We start from the raw sequence: 24,182 nt of genomic DNA on the forward strand, positions 1-24,182 counted from the left end.
ATGATGGTTTTTTTTGTGTTTTCATGTCATTAGAATCCCTGAGGATTTTTTTCCATTAAAGATACAGCTTTAAAGTAATACTTTTTGCAATTGGGATAACATATTTGACAAAACTGTGCATTGGATAAGCATTTTATAAATCACTCTAATGTTTAGAGCATGTTAAACCTTTAAAAGCCACATTTTTGAAAAAAAAAAAAAAAACTTTGGTTTTTTTACGTAATTAATCACAGAAAATTTTCGAATGAACTCATAAGCAAATGAATGCACAGATTTTTAGAGATGATTATAGTGATCGTTTTGCAAAAAACGTTTTATGAATTAGTGCAAAAATAAAAGTCTTAGAGATTTTAAAAAGTTGAAATTTTCCTAAATGTTTTTGAATTTTCAAAAAAAGTGTGCAATATTTTTAAATTTTGAAAACAAATTATTCATTACAAAATAAGTATGCATGTTATGGTTTCAAAGAAATATAAAATTTATGTAAATTAAAAGAAATTGCTTGAAAGGTACTGTGACCCCTTAAGAGAAATGTTCCTCAATGCAGCATGCTTGAAGATGAGTAATATCTTTAAACCATTAGAGTAAAGAATTCAAAATAAGATATCAATAACGAAAACTTTGTTTTTTACTCTTGCAAATAGGGATTTAAAAAAAAAAATTCAACATTATGCACAGAAAAAATGATTTAGAATTTTACTTGCTTCTATTTTTTTGTTGAACACTAGATATTCCAGATATCTCATCAACGCCACGGGATATCTGTGGAGGTATTCTGCAACAGAATCTGGCCGCAAGCGTTCGGAAGTTGGCTCTTTTGCGGGCCGATCGATGAAAATCTGCAATAAATGTGAAAACTACAGCATGCACACAAGTGAATTGAAATATAATAAAAAAATGTACGTTATCTTTCACATTTGTTACAGTTTTATCAATAAATTAAATTTAGAGCACACCACATACCTTTACTACACCTTATAAAGGAAACATATGAATGATATATATTTTCTGTATGTCTCTTCTTTTCAAATTTAAATGCATTTTCAGAACTATTGATTTTTCATTCTTTTTTCACCTTCTTTACTAATAATAAAGCTGAAATTCTTTCTGTCTGGATGTCTGGATCTCTGTGACTTGCAAAGCTCCTAGACCGTTCGGCCGATTTTTATGAAATTTGGCACAAAGTTAGTTTGTAGCATGGGGGCGTGCACCTTGAAGCGATTTTTCGAAAACTTGATTTTTTTTTTCTATTCCTATTTTAAGAACATTTTCCGGAGCAAAATTATCATAAGATGGATGAGTAAATTACGAAATTATCATGACGTGGAATGGGAGAGCGAATGAACATAGCCAATTGGTGAGAAATTCGTCATCCATTATTTGTAAATATACAGGCGAACCAAATGACTTTTGAATTTTCTACTAAGGGCAAAGCTATGTGGGTACCACACAAGAAGAGTTACACAAGAACCTGTGAATATGGGAATAATTGAAATTGCCAAAAGAAAAACAGCATTATGGCAAAAATTAAAGTCAAACTTCAACTTTTTACATTTTAAAAGTATAAAACTATTGTTTATGATCATATATGTTGAGACCTTTTCAGCATAATACTGTATTTTTGGGAATAAGCGCTGCGGCGCATACAAGGAAAAAAATTAAAAAAATTGCGGTGCGGCGGATATAACGGGTGCAGCAGATACAGTGTCTTTTTTTTATTTTTAAAAAAAGTTCTAAGTTTCAAAAAAAAAAAAAAAAAAGTTGAAAATGCTGCTAGCGAGCAAGCCTTATCGTGTCGGAGCGATGGGGGTCAGGAAATCCTTTGACCTTGGGCAACAAGTAAAGCAAAGAGGAGGAATGGAAGGTGAGTCAGCGACTGCACGTGTTTTACTGAGGAGAGAAACGCTGATCCACGTGGGCGAGCAAGCCTTATCGCGACGGAGCGAAGGGGTCCGAGACAGGAGCAATTTAAACAAAAGTACTAGTGAGGGAGGGGGATGGATGTCCAGTTTTGTAAAGGGAATTTACCACCCCCTCACTTTGATAAAAGATGCGATTGGATAAATTAACCATCGAAAGTGATGGAGAATCGAGGGATGCCGAAGGCATAAATGACCAAAATGGGGATTTTTAAAAATATTTCATTATTGTTAATTAAAAATACAAACGAGAAATAAAAAAGTATTTTTTATTTACATTTAATCCAGCTTTCTTTACTACTGATTGTGCTTTTAAGTTGTTTAATGTTGGGTGCATGCTTATGGAAGGTGTGGCGCTTATTCCCGAAAATACGGTACCTCTTTGCACATAAAAACATATGCAACAAGTGTAATAAGAAAAATACAGCATTCTTCAGCTTATTTCTATTCAGGTCTGATGTCTAGCTGTTAGTGCAATGTAGGGATTTAAGTTAGCTCTATCACTTGCGGAATAAATTGCAAAAAAAAAAAAAAAAATTAAGTCTACAAAAATATGGGAAATTACCACAGACAGTGAATCATCAAGTTCGAGTTTCATAAATTATTTACAGAATGTATGCCACTAGTTAAGTATTGTTCTAATCTGCACATTATTTTTTTTTTTTTTTGTTTTTTTTTTTTGTTACCTTATATTAAAAACGAGTAGGTGAGAATCAGAGGAATTTTGAGAGTTTTGAAAACAAGTATTTGTTGGATCAATATGATAAGCATTACCTTTACACCAAGCTCTTGATCTCTTTCCAGGACAAAATCAACATATTTCCACAATAAAAAATGATCACTGAGGCTGCAAGAGAACAAAAATGTAAGTTTTAATCACTTTTAATTCCAAAAAAAAAAAAAAAAACGAGCTGATGTGTGCATCACATGACTTTTTATGCTAATTTAATAAAAATAGTAGTGTCTTGGAGTAAACAAAGAAACACTGTAAATATTTTTGCCCCAAGTTTGCTGCAAACTGAAGCAAAAAAAAAAGTTTTATACAGATTAATTTTCCCAGTATTGGACATTTTAATGTGATTCAATGCTAAATTTTCCAAGTATTGCCAATAGTGGCCAAAATGAAATCAAATTTAAAAAAAAGAAAAAAGTAAAACACCAAATTTTTTGTTGTCAAGTTGGCGAAAAAAACTTGCCGACCAAAAGCTTGGCGATATGTCACCAAGTGTTTGCCAAATTATAACACCACTTGAGTTTGCATTGATATTAATAATGATTTCCCCCTAAAAAGGTGTAAAAGACCACCTTAGGTACATCCGAATGCAACCAAAAGGGGAGGTGCACAACTAGACCCCACTAGGAGTCTACATACCAAATTTCAACTTTCTAGGACACACCGTTTCTGAGTTATGCAAGATACATACGCACATACAGATGTTACGAGAAAACTTGTAATTAATTGGGGGATTGTCGAAATGGATATTTCGGGTGTCTATACATTCTTAGACATATATCCACGTGTGGTCGAGTTGAAAAAAAACCTCAACATTCATTTGGTGGCGAGCAAAATGGAAAATGAAGGCCTATTTTTGGGTCAAAATTTTTTCGTGAATAGAATACTTCCTTTACCTTGTAAAAGGAAGTAAAAAGAGCTTTCGATAGTATTTTTAAAAATTGCATTAACAGTGTGAAAAGTATCTTTGAATAAAATACAAATGTAATGAAAACGCTGAAATGGTAAATGAAAAACTAATTACTTTAAAAGCCTCGTATCGAAACATGTATTTGTTTAGCTCAAAAACTCCCAACTTTTTTTGAAACATAAAAGATTTCAGACTCACTTGCATAAAAAATCGACGAAATATGAGAGTCCGGGAAAGGTAGAATCACTGTACTCTTGAGCAATAAGTCTGAAAAATCACAAAATAAATCAAAATTACAAAGTATAATCAAATGAAGAATATGTAAACAAAGTACAATTTTAACATTACTGTTTCTTTGCTTGTAACTTATAACACACAGTTAAGCATTTTATTTGTGCTCAGCTAAAAGTTTTCAATGATCACAGAAAAGCATAGGGTCTGGTGGGGGAAAGTGGTCAATGGGGTAAAGTGGCCATAATTCAAATAAATGGCTATAGCTTGGAAATTAATGTTCGAATAAATGTGAAAATTTTATTTTAGGGTAGTGCATTTATAAACTATATTTTGAATACAAAATTTTACAACTGGCAAAATTTTATTTGGTAAAAAAAATATTTTATGTAAATATGAAAATTCTTAAAATCTAAACACCTTTTTTAACTTCCTTGGGAAATTTTGTTTGTTAGAATTATGAACAGATTGACTGTACAGGAAGCTTCCTACATGTCTCAAGAACTCTTACTCATTAGCAGTTAGCTGAATCTGTTTTTAATAATTTGTTAGAACAATTTAAGTAAGATGGGGTAAAGTGGTCATAATATTAGGCTTAACGAATATTGTTCTTCTAAAGTCACTAAATCTTTAAGTATAAGGCAGATATAAATTAATTATTAATTTCACTTAATATGTATTGTTTTTACAATAAACAGGGTTAAATATACGAGTATATGCGTATGTATACGCATATACTCGTCCCTGCTCGTATATATACGTATTCACATAAATGCACCAATAAACACGTATTTGGGTACCTGCAAGTATTTTTTATCTATACAGATATACATTTGACTATACACGTATATTCCCGCTTATATGCTCATATATATACGAACAATTATATACTCAGGGAGACACGTATATACGCGTACGTACTCGAGTAGACACTTGCATACAAGCATATGATATACATGTATACAGGGTGAGTCTAAACTCTTGATCAAATTATTAAAAGGTGTTAGACGGGAGGATATGAAGCGAGAATCATAAGAAACATCCAGAATCAAACTCAAGGCTGACGCGCTACATGCACGCAAAGCCAGAAACTGATGGATGCAAAACATGTCACAAATTTATTACACAAAGACAATATTACACAACATTTTAGGTTTTAAGAAAATTTTTAAGTTATTGATGAAATTTGCGGCCGGCAGCTGTAATATATGCATCACAATCACTCTGTTGCAATTACGAGACTTTTGAAAAACTTTCATCAGTCGCTGCACCTTCCTTGCGATGCGTGTATTAGAATTACTACAGACCGTAACTTTTAACAACTGCTCTAAATATGTCTTAAAAACTGAAATGTCGATTAAAATCATCTTTGTGTAACAAATTTGTGACCTGTTTTGCTAACGTCAGTTTCTGACCTTTTGTGCATGTAGCGCGTCAGTGACCATAAGTTCCTTATAATTCTTTGCTTCTTATCCTCCCCTTTCACACCACTTAGATTTTGCAAAAAATCTTGGATTCATTCTGTAAGCATACATGTATATTAGCGGATATACTCGTGGATATACGTGGATACATGTACTGGTGTATACATGTAAATGCACGTATATACGTCTAACAGGTATATAATCGTGTTTACTTGTAAACATACGAATATATTCGTGTTTTCCTATATATTTTCGTGAGTAGACATGTATAAACACGTATTACTTCTTGAGATAGGGCACTCACAATGGGAAAAAAGAATGGGCGATTGCGCCACCCCCCCTTTTCAGCTATTGACGCCAAAACAGAATCAGCTCTTATACCCTCAAAAGGCTACTTGTCGCTAAATTTGTGTTTGATTCTGTTCATTATTTCTTGAGATACAGCAGTCACAATTGACGACAAAAACATTCTATGCCTCAACTCCCATTTGAGCTATTGACACCAAAATTGAATCAGCACCTATACCTGTTAGGGGCAACATATGGACCACATTTTGTTTGATTCTGCCAGTTACTTCCTGGGGAATAGTAGGCACGCATATAACTCAAGAAACGTCCCATTGTTCCACCCCCCTTGGAGGAATTCATGCCAAAAACCAATGGGCACAAGTTCACATAGGGGCACATATAAGTGTCAAATTTCACTCAATTTCATGCAGTAGTTTTTGCTGTAGAGTGGCCACAAAAAACTGGTCACACACATACAGACATTTTTCAAAAATGGTCGAAATTGACTCAGCACACCTGAAAATGTTCGAATCCATCAAAATTTGAAATTCAAAAATTTGCATGAATCCAAAACTTTTTTCTATATATTAGATATAGAAGACAGTAAAACTAATAAAATTTCTTAAAAATGAGAAAAAGTAATAAATTTTTGCTGCATTCAGAAGTTTGCTTTTTTCCCCCCACAAATCCAATAATAGTTTATAACATAAAATTTAAGATCTGTTTAATTCATACCATGGTTATTTGTAACATTCTTCATTTCATTTTTTTTTTCTTTTGTCTCTATCTACATTTTTAATGACATGTTGGATTATCAGTATTACATGTAAAAAAAAAAAAGTATTTTTATTCTTGGCGAGGGGAGGGGAGGGATGGGGAAATTTTTATGGCAAATGCAAGTGTCAATACAAACCATGTTTTTTCCTTCAATGCATTCAAGGGTGCCATGATTTCCAATATGCAGAAACTTCTCTTACTTAAAATTCTTAAGATCAATGTTTTATACCAGCAAACTTAATCATGATGATCAGTCATGTGTGATGACTGATTTTGTAAGATACATGTAAACTAATTTATCATACTGTGAGAATTAAGCACAAAAATAAATAAAAACAAAACAAAAAAAAGGAAAAAGGAAAAAAAAAGAAATTAATTTGAATTCTGAAAATTTGAATTCAAATTATGCTTTTCGCAATCACGAGTTGCGACACAACCCTACACATTGGAGTTGTTGTTACTAGAAACGGCTCCTGTCTCCCCAAACCTGCCCCTTCTCCTGGGCGGTTACATGTGTATAGTGGCTTTTGTAGGCGCGCATGCGTGCATGTGTATGCTTGTGTGTGTGCATAGACTTGTGTGCATGCACGTAGGCGTGTGTCTGAGTTTGTGCGTGAGTGTGCATGTGTATGAGAATGCATGTGTGTAGGACATGGACACCACCGACCAGGAGCAGCGGATTCTGGGGGCAGTGCTCAGGACCAGAGGCCAGTGGTGCTGTGGAGGCCCTTGGTCCAAGCTGAAAAAGGAACCAAACCTTAAGGATGGTCAAGTGAGAACAATAAGCAATCGTGATTGCTCAATAAATAGATAAATACACAAATAAAATAAAATAATAACAATAATGATGAACAAAGGATGTAAACATACTTGGACCATACAGCCAGGGCCTGATCAGTCTCACCGAGCTTCAGGTGAAAAAGGGCGAGGGCATGATATCTCTTGTAGTGAGACAGGATGTCCACGCCCTCCCTGGGTTGGCAGCCCAGGTCAGAGCTGCCCAATAGTGACAGGAGGGCAGGGTAATCCAGAGCGGCATACAACTTCAGAAGGGCTGTGTCTACTTCCTAGTGAAAAAAAAAATTGATAGGGTTTTCAGGAGCAGTAACATGTAATTTTTTTCATTTAGTTACATATGTGCATGAAAGAAATCGCTTTTTGGCAAAAAATAATTTTTTAGTAAAAATATATGTTTTACAGTTGATATAAATTATAAATGCATCTTTTTTCATCAATAAAGCTGGAAATCCCAAGATTTCTGTTGAAAACCAAGCTCTGGCAGCATTTCACAATACTGCTGTGCTAAGCAAAGATGTCATATCTGTACTTTTTATCGAAATTGAGATAGTGTCACCAAGGGATTCTTTGTGACATAATTCACCTAAATGCAATGTTTTATCGTCATTTGTGAATGAGAAATATAAAAAATTCTCAAAAAGTGGCATTCAAGTACATGGAAACTTAGAATTTCAAAAATCAATTTCCATTATGAGTTCAGCTACAGATACGTCTTTTGTATAATCAACAGTAATTGACCAAAAAATATTTTTAAAACTCAGTTTCATTAAAGTATTCCTAGGGCAAGAAACCATGGTTAATAGATTTATTAACAATGAATGAAAATAACTTTCTGTAACAAAAGTATAAAATTAATTATGGAAGTGTACTAATTAGAAACAAAACAAATAATGTAAAAACTGCATGAAATTGAATGAAATAGTAAATTATACCCCTTACAGCTTATATCTACTTAACATTATCGTAGATAATTAAATCCAAGTACTTTTATTTTGTAATGCAAAAATTAGTGTTTCAAAAGTCTTGTGACATTAATCTTTCATTTGATTTTATTATTTCAGGTATTGCTTCATTTTTAAACAAATCATGCACATGCTTAAATGTCTTTAAAATATTTCTAAACAAAAATTGATTGTTGAAGTAACGTTTTTTGTTCAATTTAACTTCTCTATTTTTAATAAACATGCACATATTTTCAATATTGCAACATGTTTCATGTGTTGGTACCTTTTTTTATGCTGTATCGTTAGCATGGTGAGGTGATTACTTTATAATTTTCATGAAGAATACAAGCTTTGTATTAAATAGCAACTAATAATAATAAAAGTGGATTAAATTTAAAAGTGTTTTCAGAACACAGGTTACTTTCTAAACATGGAATTATCTTGTCTAGTAAACATAATTTAACTTCATTAACAATTGTATGTAAATTGGCTCACAGAAATTGAATGAAATTTTATTTTGAAAAAAAAAAAAAAAAAGTATAAAAATGGAGAAAAATTAATCATCACCTAAAAATAAATGATTAATTTTTTCTCAAGTCAAAATTGTTGGGAAAAAATGGGGATGGAGAAATTGCAGTACAGTCGTCCCTCGCTACTTCGCGTTTCAACTTTCGCGGTTTCACTACATCGCGTTTTTTTTTAAATCAGTTATAGCAAATGTAAACTTTTTCTTACTAGAGAATTACAAATTATGCCTTTTAAGTAAGGTAAGCTCTTCTTAGGGAATGTAGTTGTGCTAGTTGAGGGAGTGGAGGTTTAAAATTGCCGAAGAAAGTTTATCTCAATTTAACCTTAAATGCTAACTGCAAAGTATAAATCACTGGATTATTACTAGGGGATAAATACATCTCTAATGGTGTTCAATACGTACTAGCTTTTTAAGCTGTGTGCGTAATACCTTTGATGAGGATAAATGTAGAGGAAGAAAGGGGGCACATACGGTCACTAACTGGAAATTAATTCATCATTGAACAAGTTAAAGTTGAGCTATTTTCATAGGTTAGTAGTAGTGTGTAAGAACTGCATGTGTGTGTGTGTACTTTATTTCCCAATAATTAATGTGATATTGATTCCGTCTAATATATCTCGTTTTCTCATATTTTGTGCAATATATTAAGTAATACAAATATAATGCTGGATAAGGGTGCTGTTTCATGTCCAGGGGGCTCTAACTATGTTAAAAACCTATTTAAATTGTCGTCAGTAAGTTTTATGCCCTCTCATTGGGAAAATATTCGGTTTATAAATGCAGAATCCTACTTCGCGGAAATTCAGTTATCGCGGTGAAGTCTGGAACTAATTAACCGCGATGAACGAGGGTTAACTGTACTAAAAAAATTAAAAGTCATCATCGTGATCCTTAATCAGCCGGTTATCAACAGCCAATTAATCGGTAATCGGCCAATTTGCTTATAGGCGCAATAATAGGTAGTATCTACTTGTAAAAGTATGGCTTCATGCCCAGAAGAAGAATGAGCACTCAGCTCACCAGTTTGCACCCGACCGAGTCCGGAGAGTTCCTCGTTGACTCCAAGTACTGCATCAGGAACTTTCTGCAGGCGAGCACAGACTCTGGATCAGAGGAACACATCTCCTCCACATTCGCAATGTCATGTAGAGGCGGATTGATGCGAATGAAGGAGGAATTCGAAGGAAGCAGATCCGGGAAAAGGCTTATCAACTGAAAGAGGAAAATAATTTTAAGATCTGAAATAGCTTACCCGCTTTTGGGTTCACGTAAACAAATAATTTTGTATCCTAGCCTACTTTCCTGCAAAAGTCTAAGGAAGAAAAAGAAAAAAGCATGAGAAGAGGCTTAATGCATACCAAAAGTATCGCTGAACGCAAATATATATATATATATATATATATATATATATATATATATATATATATATATATATATATATATATAAATATATATATATATATATATAAATATATGTATATATAAATACATATATATATATATATATATATATATATATATATAAATATATGTATATATAAATATATATATATATATATATATATATATATATATATATATATATATATATATATATATATATATATATATATATATATGAAACAATCAAATAGATATTGAAAATTCAAAATTGGAAAGTAGAGTCTTGAGACAGTCAGTTCCCGCTGATAACTTTTAAGTGAATAGTCTGATTCGATGAAACTTTGTTTTTTTTTTGAATGATCTTGATGACACCTCATTCCCATATTTAACTTTTTGAGTTGATCAATTTTTCATTCAATTTTGAACATTTCAAAAAACTTTAACATTAGCGCCTACAGAGAAACTTGAGGCCATATAGATTCTGAGCTTAAGAGTGGATTTGCTTCAAAAAATTTTTGTTGGAAAAGCTCTTGATGAAGAACATGTATAGAAAAGGCTTTCTTGACTTAGCCATTTTAAGAGTATTTTTTGAACAGTTCAACATTTTTTTTACTTAAGGAAAACTCGAAAAATACTTTTTTGGCATTAATATTTGTATTTGGTTTAATGGCATAAGAGCCTTTTTTGGATATATTGTGCTTTTTTTTTTTGGCATAAAAAAGGAATGGTGGACAAACTGATCAAATTTACTGTACAACCTGAAAAACCTTGTTAAAATAATACTAATGAACAAATAAAATTATTTAAAACTTACCTCTCGCACATCCAACTCTCCTTCATGAAATAATTCTGCAGCTTCATCAAAATGGAGAAAAGAAAATTCGATGAAACCTGCCTGCTGATAGATACGTCGAAGAATCTTTGATGATAAGAAAAGAAGGAGAGAGAAAAAATAAATAAGGAAATTAAGGCAAATATTTAACTAAAGCATTCAAATCAATCTATCATATGCATAAATTCAAGCTTACATTTTTATGATGTTCCCGGGATAGGCCAGCTTTGTTGGAGTACTTTGCCAATTCAAGAGCTTCAGGTACCTTCTTCTCAGCCAATAAAGCTTGAACCTGAATGAAGTTATTATTGAAATATGGCACAGGGAAGAAAATTTTCTTATTTTATGACATTATCATGGATGGCAACAATTTAAATTAATTAATGCAAATCACTGATTTTAATCATGATTTAAAGCAATTAATTTTTTTCTTAAATCAATATTTTAAATCATTTTTTAAATTAAAACTTAGAAGCCTACTGAAAATTCAAAAATTTGCTAGGTTTGTCCTTTTTTTTTAGCTTTTACAAGTTTTATTCTTTATACTAGCTGCGTGCCCGGCGTTGCACGGGCTACTTAAAAAATGAAAGAGATGTCCAATTGATGTTTTTGTATTACTCTGACATCAGTTTCTAAAGCGCTAAGGAATAAATAAATACGCGTAACGCAAGGTTTGCAAAACACCAGTAGAGCATATTTTTGGCAAAAATCTCTTTAACGTTAATCATAGTTATCAATGATACAAGTTATGAGTATTTTCAATTAGCACAAAAGATGAAAATATATGCATTATCAACTATAATCTGTGCTCACGTTAAAATGAAATCTGAAATATTTATGTACAATTACAATCAGCTTTTTACATAAAATGACACACACTTTTTGGTTGATTACATGAAACTAAAGCACCAATGCTAAATAAATACCAATAAGCATTAATTTAATACCAAGTCATCAGATTCCAATTTAGCTTTAGTTAAAATCCTTAAAAACAATATTTTTTGTTTTGTTTCTGTTTCACTTAAAGAAATCCAAACAATCTTAATTTAACATGTTTTTTTAACGATACAAACTGTATTTCAAAAATAGAAACAGGAAGGAAAAAGAGAGTTATTACAATTCGAAAACTCACCCATGTGACGGGAAAAAGTCCAACAAAATAAACATAATTAATTGCACATCCTAAGTGTACCAAAATATGAGGCCAGTGAATGATAAACTTACACTACAATCAATAAACATAGCTAAAGAAACAATTTTTATATGCTGAAAAGAGTTAAGAACGTTGAATGTAAAAAATAAAAAAAGGACAGACGATAAAATACAGGCTATGTTCGAATAGGGTAACCAATTTTAAACTAATTTAAAATAAAATTCTAGATAAAAACGTTGTTTTAAGATTTGGACAGCAGCCAAAAAAATCTCTTTTAAAAAAATTATTAGAATTTTACTTGCTCACGCATATGCAAAATGGCAACAGGAAAGAAATAAAAATTCCTGAATAACGTTATGTGAATTAACGTTTTAATTAATATTTCCGCTAATTAAAGTCGCACAATTACGAGATTGGTCCTATTGTTTTCTTTGGAAAATTTCGAATAGATCGGTATCTCGTTCGACTTTCGATTCGCAGCGGTTCTCAAGAAGATCGATCTTCAGACAGACAGACGGACGCAAATAGATTTTAATATTATAGTGGATTGATTTTTTCCCTAGGACAGCATTTCTTAAATTGTGTTCTGTGGAGTCTCATAGTTCTTTGAAGATTGCTTAAGGGCTCCACAAAGCTTGCATTCTTTCTTTTCATACCATTCCAATTAGCCATCTAAAAAAATTTATAAAAATAACACCTATTCAAAATTAAAAAACTATTTATAAAAGATCGACAACAAACTTTCCCCTCTGTTCACTAGAAAAGGAAAGGAGGATAGAATGGATTCATAGAGGAAAGAACTACTTCCTTGTTCTATGATTAAAATAGCCTTCTTTTTTTCAAAACAAAATGTATATTTTGTATTGTTTAGATTTAAATTGTAAAAGAAATTTGCACCAAGCCTTTAGTACCAAGGATTTAAAGAATGAACTTATTTTCCATTTAAAACCATGCAACTTTCAATGCAAATGAATGAATCTACTGGTTTAGTAACCCTCACAGTATTAATATTATCATTGTTAGGTATCAGCACAAAAATGTACATGGTTGAAAAATATTCTGTAATGAAAATCTTTGGTGGCACAAGCTGCAGAACAGGAAAAATTTGATAGTTTCAGACATTTAATTGAAAATAAAATTTCGTGGGAAAACTGCATTGATGCAGAAATTTGAAAGTCATAATTAATGAGGTTGTACAGCTTAGTAAAAATATCATCAGAAATTGTTTTAATAGCCACTTCACGATTCATACAGCAGATTCACTTGCTGCAGAAATATTATTCTGCAGCAAGTGACTTTGACAAGCAGCAAGCTGTTAACTTTACAAAATCATGGACATTAAACAATTGTTTTCTTCAAAGTTCTAGGTGTTATCCTTTGAGAAAAAATCTATGTTTTCAAAAAAAAATAAAATAATGATAACAAAATTTTGGAGAACTTGTAGGCATTCCAACAACTTTGATCCCCCTCCCCCCCCCAAAAAAAAGCTTTATTATTCAGGGAAAGATTTAAAGTAAGGGAGAAATTTATTCCAAAAATTATTGAGCACTTGAAAGGTTTACAATACAATACAAATGTGACGACCAGCAACAGGCTCTGGGCCCAGCTAGGCTGGTCCTAGTCAATTAATTAGTCCCCAATGAAGATCAATGGCCCTCTTAAAGCTATCCACTCCCTTGCTCATTACCGCCTTTTCCGGTAAGTTATTCCAAGTGCCCACGACCCTGCTAAAGTAGTAGTTTTTCCTGATTTCCAAGTTAGCCTGAGATTTAAATAGCTTAAAACAATGACCCCTTGTCCTGCTTTCCCCGCAAAAATTTAATCCATTTACATCTTTCATTTTGATAAATTTAAATAACTGAATCATGTCCCCTCTGACTCTCCTTTGCTCCAGGCTATACATGTTAAGCCTATTAAGTCTGGTATCATAATCTAAATCTGAGAGTCCCCTTACTAATTTAGTTACCCTTCTTTGAACCCTTTCCAACACAAAAATATCTTTCTTCAGATAAGGCGACCAAAACTGAACAGCATACTCCAAATGAGGTCTTACTAAACTCCTATATAAAGGCAGAAGAACTTTCTTAGATTTGTTTGAAATAGATCTATTGATAAACCCAAGCATTTTGTTGGCTTTGTTACTAGCAATACTGCACTGTTGACTAAACTTGAAGTCCTGATTAATAAAGATACCCAGATCCATAACATTTTCTGCCTGATTTATGACTGAACCCTGTAAACGATATCTCATATCCTCTTCTTTGCCATTACCAGGATAAAAATTATTCCAATCAATACCCGGAAAATTGAAATCCCCCATTATGATAACGGATCTCTTACTGGACATGTCACTAATAATACGGTACATCTGTTCATCTTGTCCCTGGTTTGAATTAGGTGGCCTATAAATGTTTCCAAAGCGTAGCTTTTTGCCCTTACTGCTCATCAACTCCAGCCAAACCATATCAATATCAGTAGGCTTATCATTTATGACCATTTCATTGCAAATAAAATTGTCTCTAACATAAAATAAAACCTCACCACCTCTTTTACCTACTCTATCCTGTCTGAACAAATTATACCCAGCAATATGTAATAACTCTGCATCAAATTCGGTAGCCCATGTCTCTGTAATTCCAATAACATCCAACTTCTCATCCATAACTATGCTTTTCAATTCATCCATCTTGTTCCTAATACTGCGAGCATTGGTATAGAAAACTTTAAGCATGCCTAAGTTGCTTTTATTTAACACCCTGAAATTTCCTAAATTACAATTGTTAACATTACTACTCTTGTTCGTCACTTTATTTCCATTTCTAGCAATACCCCAAAAAATTTCATTCTCTCGATACCTGATGCTTGAACCTTGCCCCCCATTCCAACTTAGTTTTTTGACTCCGAAGCCCCTAAAATTAATCCACTAACCATTTTGACCCCTGTAGAGCTCAGATGCAGGCCATCCCTAGCAATCCAATCCCGTTTACAATGACTCCATACATCAATGAACCTGATACTGCGCTTTTCGCAAATTGACTTCAGTAGCAAGTTCATACACCTTGCACGTTGATTTAGCCAGCTCCTATGCACTCCATACCTGGGAAGCAAACCAACCACTTGGACATTCGTCGAAAAGCTGGTTGCTTTATCCAACAGGGATTCCCATTCCCTAGAAAACTCCTCATTTTTACTGTGGCCTACATCATTTGTTCCCACCACAAAGTAACCGTGTCCTCCTTATTCAAAACTCCCTTCTTTTCAGCAACCATATTAACGTCTTTTACCCGAGCCCCTGGTAAACAACACCTAGCCACCTTACGCTTTACTCTCCCAACTGTGTTACCCACCTCCCTTACCATAGAGTCCCCCAAAATTACACCCTTAGTTTCCCAATCTAACTCCTCATTTGAAACTTCCCCCTGCATCTCTGAAACATTTATACCCTCTACAACTGGCTTACACCCTAATGTAGGCCAGTTGTGTGAAGCATTGTATTGTGTTTGTGTGAAGCAATTGTGTGAAGCATTGTATAGTGTTTGTGTGAAGCATTTAATTATTATTTCACAAATGAGCAGCAGAGAAGATATAAAAATGAAATTTGAATCAAAAAGCCATTAATGTTACTGTACTTCCTTTCACTAAATCAGCATTCAATGATACAAAACATTTTTTAAAATAATATTTTTTCAACAGAATTTAAATTTCATGCCATTAGTGGAATTATGGTGCAGTTTAAAACGAATATTGTCGGTAGTCAGGAAAAATAATATCACAGCCCCATGATGCTGATCATGACATGGGAATTCAACTTACATCCATAAAACCTAATATTGAGTATTAAATACTTATTAATACTAACTGTGAGGAAATGAATATCGCTTATTTTATTGAACCTAAACTTGAAAAAATTTGTTGGCATATGTAGCTTAAAAGTTACTTTAAGAAAATTTGTGATGATTTTTAAATTACTTTTTTGAGTCGATGACTATTATTTGAAATAATTTTCACTTTTATTGGACATAAAACATTTCTAGAAGGTTGTATTCAAACTATACATTTAGAGCCATATACAAATGGAGGGAGGGGGGTCTTAGGGGTCAACCTGCCCTTCCTACCGAAAAGTTCGGTTCAAAATTTAAATGTGTGTTTGTATTTAAAATTTTCCAAAATTTATTGTTCCAAAACTCAAATCAAATGTCTTTCATATGTATATTAATTGCATAAAACGCTCTCATAATAGATAACCCGACTTGAACATTAACACAAATAGCACAAAGCTCCGCATGAAAGTTTTTAAAACCTTCCCGAAATTATTTTCTGGTTACGGCCCTGTATACATTTTAGAAAAAACCAAGGATTCCACAAAAAAAAAAAAAAAAAAAAAAAAAAAAAAAAAACGGACTGAAAGGGTTAAACTCATTAAAGAAATTAAAAACTACTGCTTTAGGGTATAGCTTTTCGTAGCCATTTTCATCCATTCAAAATCCTTACTCAACTTTTTTTTTCCTTTACTGTATTTCCCTGCGTATTATCCGTGGGCGGCCTATAATCCGCAGGTCCTAAAATTGGCCTGAAGAAAAAAAAGCTTCATATAATCCGCCGATGTAAAAAAATAAAGTTTGATTTTAACATACCATTTGAGCAACTAAACTAAAAACATGAAAAGGTAATTATTTTAAAGGCATAATCAAAATTAATCTGAAATATAGTTTAAAATGTTATGAATTCTTCTTGAAATCTTAATTATAGTAGGCTAATTACTTAAAAACAGAGTCAAGACAACGGAGCAAACGGTATAATCTTGTGCAAATGGCTTCCTATTTCACTGTATTCTTGTTTATTTTACATGACCTGAATCGTGTAAGAACATTCAAGCAACGTAAAATAACCGACATACAAGCAGGCAGTGAGAAAGAACACGCAAGCTTCGTAAAATAAACAACATTCAATCGGCGTACGGTCTCTATCTTTGGTGTGAATCCTACTGTAAATATTGAGGTTCAATGCAACAAATTATTTAAAAAAAACATCACAGATAATCCAGAGCACTGTATAATCCACACCTAACAAATTTTGCCTTTTTTAACAGATAATCCGCAGATTATGCGCAGGAAAATACGGTATGTTTTGGTCTAATACTCTTCCCATTATATATCCTATTTTCATATTCTTAAGTAAAGTTACCTTAAGTGCACATTTTGGAAAAACAAAAAATCTTGTATAATTTACAGGTTTTAAAATAATGTCAAAATTTGAACGCTGAAATACATCCATATCAATTGAAATAACCAATTTTAACAATTCTTTCACTTTCCACTTCATATCGAGAAAAATCAACTCCAAAGGAAAAACTTCAAAACAATGGACAGATTCATTCCAGATTTTTTCCTTTAAAAAGCTTTTTTTATGAGAATTATGAACTTTTACCTACACAAATGGCTTTCATATCATCTCACCTGATTCTCCCAAGGGACAGGCAGAAAAGCACAGACCATGTCTGAAGATGCGATGTAAGTCCTGCCATCGAAGTTGTCCAGAAAATTGCCGCCGTGAAAAGTGACACGCTGCTTCGGTTGCTGATCCAGTATGCTGTGAAGTAAAACACCATGCGATATAGGACACTATCACATTATAATCAGAGTATGTATAACAACAAACCTTTTAAAAACTATTTACGAGTCCTATAAAGATATTTAGTTTATATTATGATACTGTAAATATTTTTATTTTTACTATTATATTTCATGGCAATTTTATATACTACAATTATCTCTCACATATCAGTTTGAGCTCACATATCAGTTCAGCAATTGATTGAAGAATTGCTAAATGTAAGAGCCAAGACACAGTTTAGTCAAACTAAGGTTAAGTAAATAAATAGCAGGAAAAATGTTAAAAGAACAGCAGTTTCATTTGAATAAATTAATTTTCAAATTTAAACAATATTAACTTGAAATAAAATGTTCATGCCTTAGATATTTAACTATTTTCTGAAATAAAGCATTTCAAAGTTGAAAATTTTCTTTTTTTTTTTTTTTCTTTCTTTTTTCAACATTTTAAGAGACAACCACTCAAATCTCTTTCAATATCTCAAGTGTAAAATAAGGTAAATCAGAAATAGAAAGTTTTGATAAGAAAATCAGAAAAAAAAGTGAGGTAAAATTTTACAGAACTTAACTGGAAGATATGGCTGAATCTGTGACACATAAATTCAAGATTATCTATATTAGTTTTGAACCGACTTCAAAAAGGAGGCGGTTATCAGTTCATACCGTATGTATGTTTTTTTTTTTTTTGTTTGTCCACTCACAGCGTCTCACCTAAAGAACCGATTTTGATGATTCTTTTTTTAATGGATAGGGGATGGCTCAACTTGGGGATATTTCGATAATTGGGAATTTGGCTCAGTCATCTCATTTGTGGCGTAAATTATTTTATTTTGGTAACCCTGCTGATTTATAGTAACCCTATGTGTATAAATGTTTCGGTTCTCTTTGTTAAGATTTGCAACGAAAAATACCTTTCGTGTAGGCATTGCAGCCAAAAATCGACGCCAATGAAGAAAGATCGCCAAATTCCCAATTATCGAAATCTTCCCCTCAACTTAGGTCCCATTACTTTGTTTGACCATATTTGTCCTTTAGAAAAAAAGTTATGGGCAAAAAACCATAAATTTCATGCAATTTCCCTATTAAATGATTCAATTTAAAACCCATTGTTATGAAAGTTTGGTGCCATACGACAGTAACATTAATAGTAATTGTAATGATAATTTTGAATGAAGGCTTCTCTGAAGCAAGCATCAAGTTTCTTTAGGGGGATATTTCGATAATAATCGGGAATCTGGTGCTGTCGTCTCATTTTTGGCGTAAATAATTTTATTTTGGTAACCTTGCTGATTTATAGTAACAATATGTGAATTATTGAAATCTTCCCTTCTTCAGTGCTATTGCTCCATAGTGGGGGTAAACCTAACCTGGAAATGAGGTGATGCAGTGATTAGGATCTGTTTAGCCTTCACAATGCTACCATTAGGTTTGCCTCAACTACAATAGTATTTTTTTCGTTATCATCTATGCCAATAACAGATGATCGGGGCTAAGTAAGAAAATACAGAATTGCATCATGAGCAACTTAAATGCTGTGAAATGTAAATTAGTCAGGAAAAACGTAATACTTAAATAGTTATAGTTAAATTAACTACACATTAATTCCAAAGAGGAACAAAGATAAGTTTTTAGTGCCAATCGCTTAAAGTTTAAATCGTGTTTATAGTTTTTTTTTTTTTTAGTATGGAGCATTTTTATGAAAAAAATAAGGTGAAGTTTCGTGATGGTAACTTCTTACTATTTCTGAAATACCTACATTTACACTAAAAAGAATGAAATAAAAAAATTTTGAAAAAAAAAATAGAATCGACTTCAAAATTGCTCTAAAAAGTGAAAAATAATTTTATTCTTTAAACACCATCGATAATGCTTTTGAACATAATTTTTGAAGTTGGCGCAAAAACGATAGATAAAATCATTCACAGCCATAACTCAACTACAACTATAAATTTAACCAGGCCCAATTTCTTCACTATCACAAAAAGTATGCAATGATGGCAACATATTTGAATAATGATATAAATGTTTTGTTCGTAACTTTGGATGCTTTTCTGAAAAAAATATGAACGAAACATGGTTGCACTGGATTTTACGTTTTGTTTTTGCGCCAACTGCAAAAATTATGTTTAAAAGCATTATCGATGGTTTTTAAAGAATAAAATTATTTTTCACTTTTTAGAGCAATTTTAAAGTCGGTTCTATTTTTTTTTTTTCAAAATTTTTTTATTATATACTTTTGGTAATTACTTTTAGAATGGCTCAAATGAGAGAGATAAACAGAAGAGGCGATTCATCAGTGAGAAATTACTGTAATTAGAATCTGCAATCTTTTTGCTTCATTAACACATGTTCACAAGCTGAGTAAGAGTTTTAAAGCCAGTGAACTTTTTTGAGGAATTGGACTCAGGATTAAAAAATCATTTAAGTAATAATTATTATCACTTAATTACTATTACACATAATAACTATTAAATGCAAGGAAAAAAGACAAAAAAAAAAAAAAAAAAAAGATTTGAAAGTATTTCATTATCAGAGACATTAGAAGAAAAAGTTTTCGAAAAGAAGAGAGACTTCAAGTTGGCTGCCAAGAGACTGCAGAAACTATTACTAAATTTAAATGAGTACATTTTTACAAAATAATTATTAAATGTATTTTCTTTCATTAATACTATAAACAATCCACTTGCTCAATAAATGTCACACAAGTCAGAAAATGCAGTGTAAATTTAAGAAGACATAAAATTATAACCTTTTTCTTTATTGTTTTATCAATAACTCTGTGAAATTTATTTTTTGCTCTTTAATTAAAAAAAAAAAGACTACGAAAATAATTACTTAATAAAATGATACTTCAGTTTCGATTGTTTTCAACTGAAAAGCATTTTAAAAACTGAATTGAGACAAACCTAATCTGGCAGTATTATGAAGGCTACACAGATCCAAACTGCAATATTACAATGCTGCCAGGTTAGGTTTGCCCCAATTATAGTATTATTCAGGGTGTTTTGAAAGTTTACTAGTGGGAATGAGAAAAAAGTAGAAGCGTTAGAAATGCACAAATCTAGTTTGACACTTTCAGCAGAAATAATCCTTCTCCAGTGACCTTGAAGCGACATTTGCTTTCTAAAATTAAAAAATAAATTAAAAGAACCAGACTTTGATTGAAAAAGATTGCGCTGAAGAGAGTTTTAGATAATCAAAGTTCTACTGTACATGCAAACTGGGCTTTAATTAGCACAAGATACAGTCTTAATGAAAAGGTTGAAATTTAGACCTTTGCTTTTAATGATTAGGATCATTTTCTTAAAAATATAGTGAAAATCAAAGAACTGGGCTTTTACAAAACAAAAACTGTAAGCAAAAGAAGAAATACATTTAGAACATGCAATGTTAGGAGAAATATCCGACACGTACCTGTAAACAGTGAGGCAGTCTGGGCAGAGGACTATCACATAGGGGTGGGAGTAGGCCGCTGAAACTACATCCTCCCCCCACTGCAGGGGTGGCCTCTCAGAAATACCGGCCGTCGTGACAAACATGCCCAGGGCACTGGGCCCACCTAGGAGAAACTCCTCCTACAAGAGACCAGCCAATCAAACCAAATAACTGTAAAAGAGCTACTTACAGATGATACGTTTAAACTATGGCCCTAGTCAATGTCACTGCTCTTGAATTGGCTCTAACATAAGCCCACGATTTCAAAATTTCCCACAAAGGGTGGGGGGGGGGGAGGGGGGGGGGAGGCAAAGATTTGTTTTCAATATACAGTAAAATCCATACTAACGGACACCCCTCTTATATGGATAATTTTTAATTCTCCGATTCCAAGGCATATAACATTATTAAATCGGTTCTGCAGACATCCCTCTATTGCAGACAAAAAAAATCTGTTCCATTAGCGTCCACATTAGAGGGGGGTTTTACTGTATTTTATACGAAAAAAAAACAAAATACATTCAAAAAGGCCCAATTTCATTATGTTTTTAAAATCTAGAGGGTTAGGGGGGCAATTGATTCCCCCCTCTTGATTGCCCAAATGACAGGCCTGCACTAACAATCACCCAAAGGTTTTAAGAGGACACATTCCTCTGAGTTACCAGGAGCGCCCTGAACTTACATTTTTGGGAGGGCAGGGTTTTTTTTAGGTTCAAAAGGAAGTTTTCTAAGGGGAGTCTGTGGTCACTGGGGGAGAACTTTCTGTAGCTTCATTCCTAGAAAAATTTTGGAACTGCTTCTGAAAACCACAAAATGCTACACAGAAAGTTAGTCTCGTCAGGGTTTGCCTATGTATTTCTGTTAATTGAGGAACAAAAACGGGGAAAAAATTGAAAGTTTATGAAAAAGTGATAACAATAATTGAAGACGCTGATTACAATATCCGACTTTTTTAACGTGTGTTAACATACAAGTGTTCCGGGACTTCGTGATTCTGATAACATTACGCGAATGATAACATTAACGATGATCACATTAAGCGGCGCCTACTGTAGTTTATAGGGGGAAAAAACAAAATAAGTACAAGAATGCATAATTTTATTACATTTTTAAGATCTAAAGGGTTAGGGGGTGTCAATTACCCCCCCCCCTTGATCGCCCAAATGGCAAGCCTGCTCTAACAATCACCCAAAGGTCTTGAGAGGACGCATTCCTCTAACTCCCCAAGAGTGCCCCGAACTTACATTTTTAGGAGGGCAGAAATTCTCATTATGCCAAATGGAACCTTTAATTTTTCCGAATGATAAAAAATGGTATGCATACAAAGCACATCTAATGAAAAGGCACTTTGGGCATTTAAAGATTGAAATTTAGCAATTTTGTTCCCTAATTTGATGAATCGTTAGACAAAATTTGCCAAATAAAAAATCTATTGGGAGTTCACAGTGACCTCCCATCGGGAGGTCTCTGAGTGTCAGTCAGTATCAATGCTTCTAAGATCCTTTTGGTGTATTTTATAGTCATAGATAAACCAAATAAAAATGTTTGGGGGGAGATAATTTCTTCATTTATCAAACAAAACTCTGAATTTAACTAAAAGATAAAACTTGAGTACACACACAAAACAAGAGACATTAGGCCTAAAAAGCTATAATATCTCCAAATTCGCTGAATAAGGAAATTTTTAGGTAGTCACAGTGGCTTAACATGACCTCCATTGAGGCACCCCTGTTTATAGCAGGGCTTTGAACCAGAACTGAATGGAAAACTGGAAAAAAGAGTTATTGTAGTTTCAACAAGACCGGAATTGAACCGAAAAAAGTAATGTCTTTTTGGTTCAATATATATATCTTCAGTCATTTTGTTACTGTAATAAGCTTATCAATATTTCTAATTTAACCTCCACCATATAATTTTCATAATTGCATTTACATTGCTCGTTGATTTTAACAATACTAAAACAAATTCCAACTTTTGGAAAATAATCATGAACTAAACTGTCAAACGGGATCTTTATCTTGGATAACAATGCCAATATGATTACAAGTCTCTGCTCACCGCTCATATTGCAATTGTAAATGCTGGTTAATTATATCAATTTACATAGAGTAACAATTTAAATGAGCATAAAATGTTGTCGATTTTGATAGAACTAGTTTTTGTTATGATAGAATTATATTTTTAGTTTAAGTAAGAATAGACATAAAATAACAAGTTGTTCATTTGGGAATGAACCGTAAACCGTCATATGACATCAATATTTTCATACTAAGTTTCTATTTTTAAACTAACATTCAAATTTTTAAAAAAATATATGGTTTCTTATTTTGTAAAACTTAATGAGTACTTGAAATAAAGATAATTCAATAATAGTGAAGGATGCAGACAGATTGCACAATGCAAAGAACATATGCGTTTTGTTGCTTACACTTGGAAAAGTAGACTTACGTAATTATACAATGTTGCTGCAATTTTGTAGCAAACCTTTAACAGCTACTTTTAGTTCTGCTCTAAAAACAGTAGATAGAACAAAATATACAGAACACAAATTTAAAGTTTTTTATTAATTTCATAAGCTTGAGTTTTCTATGAAATTCCCCTATGTTGACTCTCCTCAAAAAAAAAAAAAGACTAATAATGCTAACAGCAGAATTCTGCGAATCTGAACACAAACGTACGGAATTCTGTTAATTGGAAGAAAAATCACCAGCAGGTATTCCTTTAGATAGCTCCCTTTATGACTGTCATTTTAGTTAGTAATTTTGATAATTGATGGAGTAGAAATGGGCAAAGGCGCAAAAGAAAAGTGTAAAAATTAATAACCATCTGCATCTCTTACCCGAGTTATTCTTTTGACTAGAGGGGAGGTGGTGGTGCTGTCATAAGGAAAAAGCTCTTGAGCATTCCCATTCTCTGTATCCAACACCACATATTTGGTGGACAAAGCGATGCATACAAACTGTCCATCCATGGCCTGCAAAAGAGAGAATGAAAATTTACATTTTGAGAATAATAAAAAATATTAAAGAAAAAGGATACTCTTAAAAGACTAGAAATTTTTTCTACATTTGAACGAAGCCATTGCCTGTTTGTTGATATTTTGATAGTTGAAATTGTAACCCTAACTCCAGCGGATCAACCACAAACTCCAGTAGATAGCGTTCACAGTTGACAGTATTTTTGATTCTTCATTCCCCTGAAATGAGTCTTGCCAGTA

At 32.7% G+C, this 24,182-nt stretch overlaps 1 protein-coding gene across 1 annotated transcript in view; it reads right to left on the reverse strand.

Annotated features, from left to right (window-relative positions):
• The window catches only part of LOC129217719 (transforming growth factor-beta receptor-associated protein 1-like), a gene marked incomplete at its 5' end in the record, with an annotated part of 53,126 nt that extends 29,187 nt beyond the window's left edge, over positions 1-23,939 (reverse strand). Inside the window, 10 exon segments of the mRNA XM_054852054.1 lie at positions 705-839; positions 2,694-2,766; positions 3,761-3,829; positions 7,153-7,349; positions 9,574-9,765; positions 10,751-10,855; positions 10,965-11,060; positions 17,378-17,510; positions 20,945-21,105; positions 23,805-23,939. Coding sequence (XP_054708029.1) covers positions 705-839; positions 2,694-2,766; positions 3,761-3,829; positions 7,153-7,349; positions 9,574-9,765; positions 10,751-10,855; positions 10,965-11,060; positions 17,378-17,510; positions 20,945-21,105; positions 23,805-23,939 — 1,296 coding nt within the window.
• Between the last annotated feature and the right edge of the window lie 243 nt (positions 23,940-24,182).

This window comes from Uloborus diversus, chromosome 2, assembly GCF_026930045.1.
Source record: "Uloborus diversus isolate 005 chromosome 2, Udiv.v.3.1, whole genome shotgun sequence".
NCBI classification, from domain to species: domain Eukaryota; kingdom Metazoa; phylum Arthropoda; class Arachnida; order Araneae; family Uloboridae; genus Uloborus; species Uloborus diversus.